This window comes from Parasteatoda tepidariorum, chromosome X2 (genome assembly GCF_043381705.1).
Source record: "Parasteatoda tepidariorum isolate YZ-2023 chromosome X2, CAS_Ptep_4.0, whole genome shotgun sequence".
NCBI lineage: Eukaryota > Metazoa > Arthropoda > Arachnida > Araneae > Theridiidae > Parasteatoda > Parasteatoda tepidariorum.
This window is the reverse complement of record NC_092215.1, coordinates 27,416,707-27,419,425: the sequence shown is the minus strand read 5'-3', so window position 1 is coordinate 27,419,425 and position 2,719 is coordinate 27,416,707. Positions and strand designations below refer to the sequence as shown.

Sequence of the window (2,719 nt, the reverse complement as noted above, 5' to 3'; positions counted from 1 at the left end):
GTTGGAATGTTGTTAATCATGCTACATTTAATAATGAAATGACGTTATTGTTTTATTAAGTTAGTGTCATTGTTAATTTTTGTTAAATAACATATTATTTACAAATACCAGAATTAAAAGGCTCGTTTTGGTAGCCATAATTTTCTAACTTAGCAAGAGAAATTAATTTAAACATTTTCTTTAATTTAGCATTCTGTATTAATTTGTAATATTTTTTAAAATTATTTAATACAATTTTTTAAATTATTAATTTGGTTCATTCACACATTAGTTTAAGAGTTTTCTAAACTCTGACTGCAGCCAAATAGTTTTTTAATGATTAATTTTTTTTTAGCTTAATTTATAAAAATATTCATTAAGGTCTTTCTTATTATTTATTTTTGTTTAAAGCTTTTCCACGAATATTAATATTTGACAATGGTCGCCCTTACTTTTTTATTGCATAATTCAGATGCTATTAAATACATGTTTATTTTGGTTACTTTTACTTTCCAATATTGTTACTCGCTTATCTAATTGAACAAAAATCGAGTAAGTTCATCTACCTCGATTAACGCCTAAAAAAACTAAAATACAATAGACTTATGTCTCTACCGGTCAGTGCTTCGGACTTCGAGCTTAAAAGCCACCCAAAAAGCACGGCACCACCTTCAATAGTTCTGTTTACGTCTTCTGTTATGAGCGGCCAGCGGCCTTATCCCTACACCACCATACCCTTCCCCTTCTGATTTTCTTTCTCGGAGGTCAAAGTTGATGGACTCAAGATTTTCGCGCCCAGTGGCGCTCTCTGCGGGCGAGATTGGCGCTGAAGAGAAGCGCTTTTCTAACCGATCGCCAGTGCGTCGGCGGCGGAGGAGGGATGCGGTGGTTGTTCGCTCTCCTGTTCGGCTGCTTGGTCGGTGCCAAGGCCGATTATTTCATCGGTAAGTCCTCGTTTGTTTTTCTCTTTCGCGCACACCCCCTAAAAGCATACCTTTTTGAAGTATGTACCGGCTTTCTTTCTTCTTTTCTCTAATATTACAAACAAATGCCGGTCTTTTTAAAAATTATGTAAAATCTTAAAATTTTTCTTAGAAAATGTTTATAAAATCATGTGAAGATTCGGGGTGGGGGTTAGAAAAGGGGATCGATCCCTCTTTAAGAGAGGGGCCGATCGATAGGGAGGTACTTCTGGCAGCTCGATCGATGGGCGACCCCGATAGTACATATTCGAATGAAGGCGGGTTTTCTGTGATATCAGTTGACAATTGACGCTTTGTTTTCTTTCTTTTTATTCACCACAAACAGTCTATCTGTTGTAATTCTCCATCTGATAGCACGCTTGTCTCCTTACTCTTCTATCTTTGTGTTCATTTTAAACTTACTGACAGCTGTGTTTCAGTAAGATAATACTTCATCTCGATAAGCCTTTTTTTTATTATGAGTTTTGATAGTGTTATTTTATTAAATCAAATTATTGTTTTTAATTTTTGATTACTTTATCGACAGTACAAAGCACATGAACTATTTTCAGAGATATTAATATAAACTCCTGCTTTTAATGACATCATGTTATCATTTGTGGTGTAATATTTGGTTTTAATCTTCTATAACATTATTATTTAATTGTGTAACTGTGTGCATAATATATCAAAGAATGTAATCACAACAAGAAAAAGAAAATCTTAAGTAATTATATATATCTTTACAGTACCCAGTGTTAAAGCGGGATAAAACACATTATTTAAAATTAATAGAACTATATATTCATACTGTGGATTTGAGAAATCGAAAAAGAACTATTTCTGTATCGTAATTTTTAAAGAAAATTGAATTTCTTTTTAATGATTGTAATTTGAGTTTTTACATAAAATAAAACTAGTGCCAAATTCCAAATATATTGAAATGCCAGATTTTTTTACTTTTCTATTCAAAGGAGACATCAATTTTCTTATTTTATTTATGTTTATGCATTTATCATGAAGAATTTAATAATAGTTGTTCTGAAATAATAAAAAAATTCGTAATTTCACGAATTCTACAAAGAGAGTCAAATTCGTACCTTCAAAAAGCTAAACGTGTTTATTTTCATTTATTTATGACCCAGTTTGTTATGCTAAACAATTTGTGACTTCTTGATTTAATTTATACTTTAAATGGCTTTTTTTAATTGAAACAATTTTCTTCCTTTTGATGGTTGAAGTATTTGTTGCTTAAAAACGTTGATAATTTTTTTCAAAAAAGCAAATTTTCTTAAGTATATCTTATTGCATTACACTTTTTTACCTAGCAAATAGAGTAAAAACTTATTTTGCATTATCAATTTTTTATTTTAGTTTTTATTTAGTTCGGAATAATAAATTATAATGGCAGTGAGGTATGTTTGTCTTTTCTTGTTTGTGTTATGAAATTAGCATAATAAATATATAGAGTGATATAAGTTGCATGTTATATCATATGATGCGTGATTTACTGAGTAAAAATCAAATATTTGTTACACTTAAGTTCAGTAGTTTTTTTATCAAATACTTTTATGAAACATTTGGGAAAAATTTGAATCCATAAAAAATTTCCTCATATTTTAATTTTTCAATTTAAGACAGACAGTATATTTTCTATTACCCCTTTCTTATTTATTGTTCATTCGATTGCTTATTTATTATTCTATGGATTATGTGCAGCTGCTATGCTTTCACTATTTCACAAAATCCCTCCAAAAATAAAAGATGCATATATATAT

At 29.9% G+C, this 2,719-nt stretch overlaps 1 protein-coding gene across 6 annotated transcripts in view; it reads left to right on the top strand.

Annotated features, from left to right (window-relative positions):
• The first annotated feature begins 726 nt into the window (after nt 1-726).
• The window catches only part of LOC107455121 (putative receptor-type tyrosine-protein phosphatase mosPTP-1), a 131,558-nt gene continuing 129,565 nt past the window's right edge, over nt 727-2,719 (top strand). For 2 of the 6 annotated variants that reach the window (XM_071188275.1, XM_071188274.1), the window contains exon 1: nt 837-923. Coding sequence is in view for 4 of the 6 variants with exons in the window: in XM_016072582.3 (XP_015928068.1) it covers nt 860-923 (64 nt within the window). In the remaining 2 variants the exon portion in view is untranslated. Of the gene's footprint in view, nt 924-2,719 lie in introns of all 6 variants that reach the window. The other 4 variants (XM_016072582.3, XM_016072580.3, XM_016072579.3 and 1 more) reach the window with 4 other exon arrangements.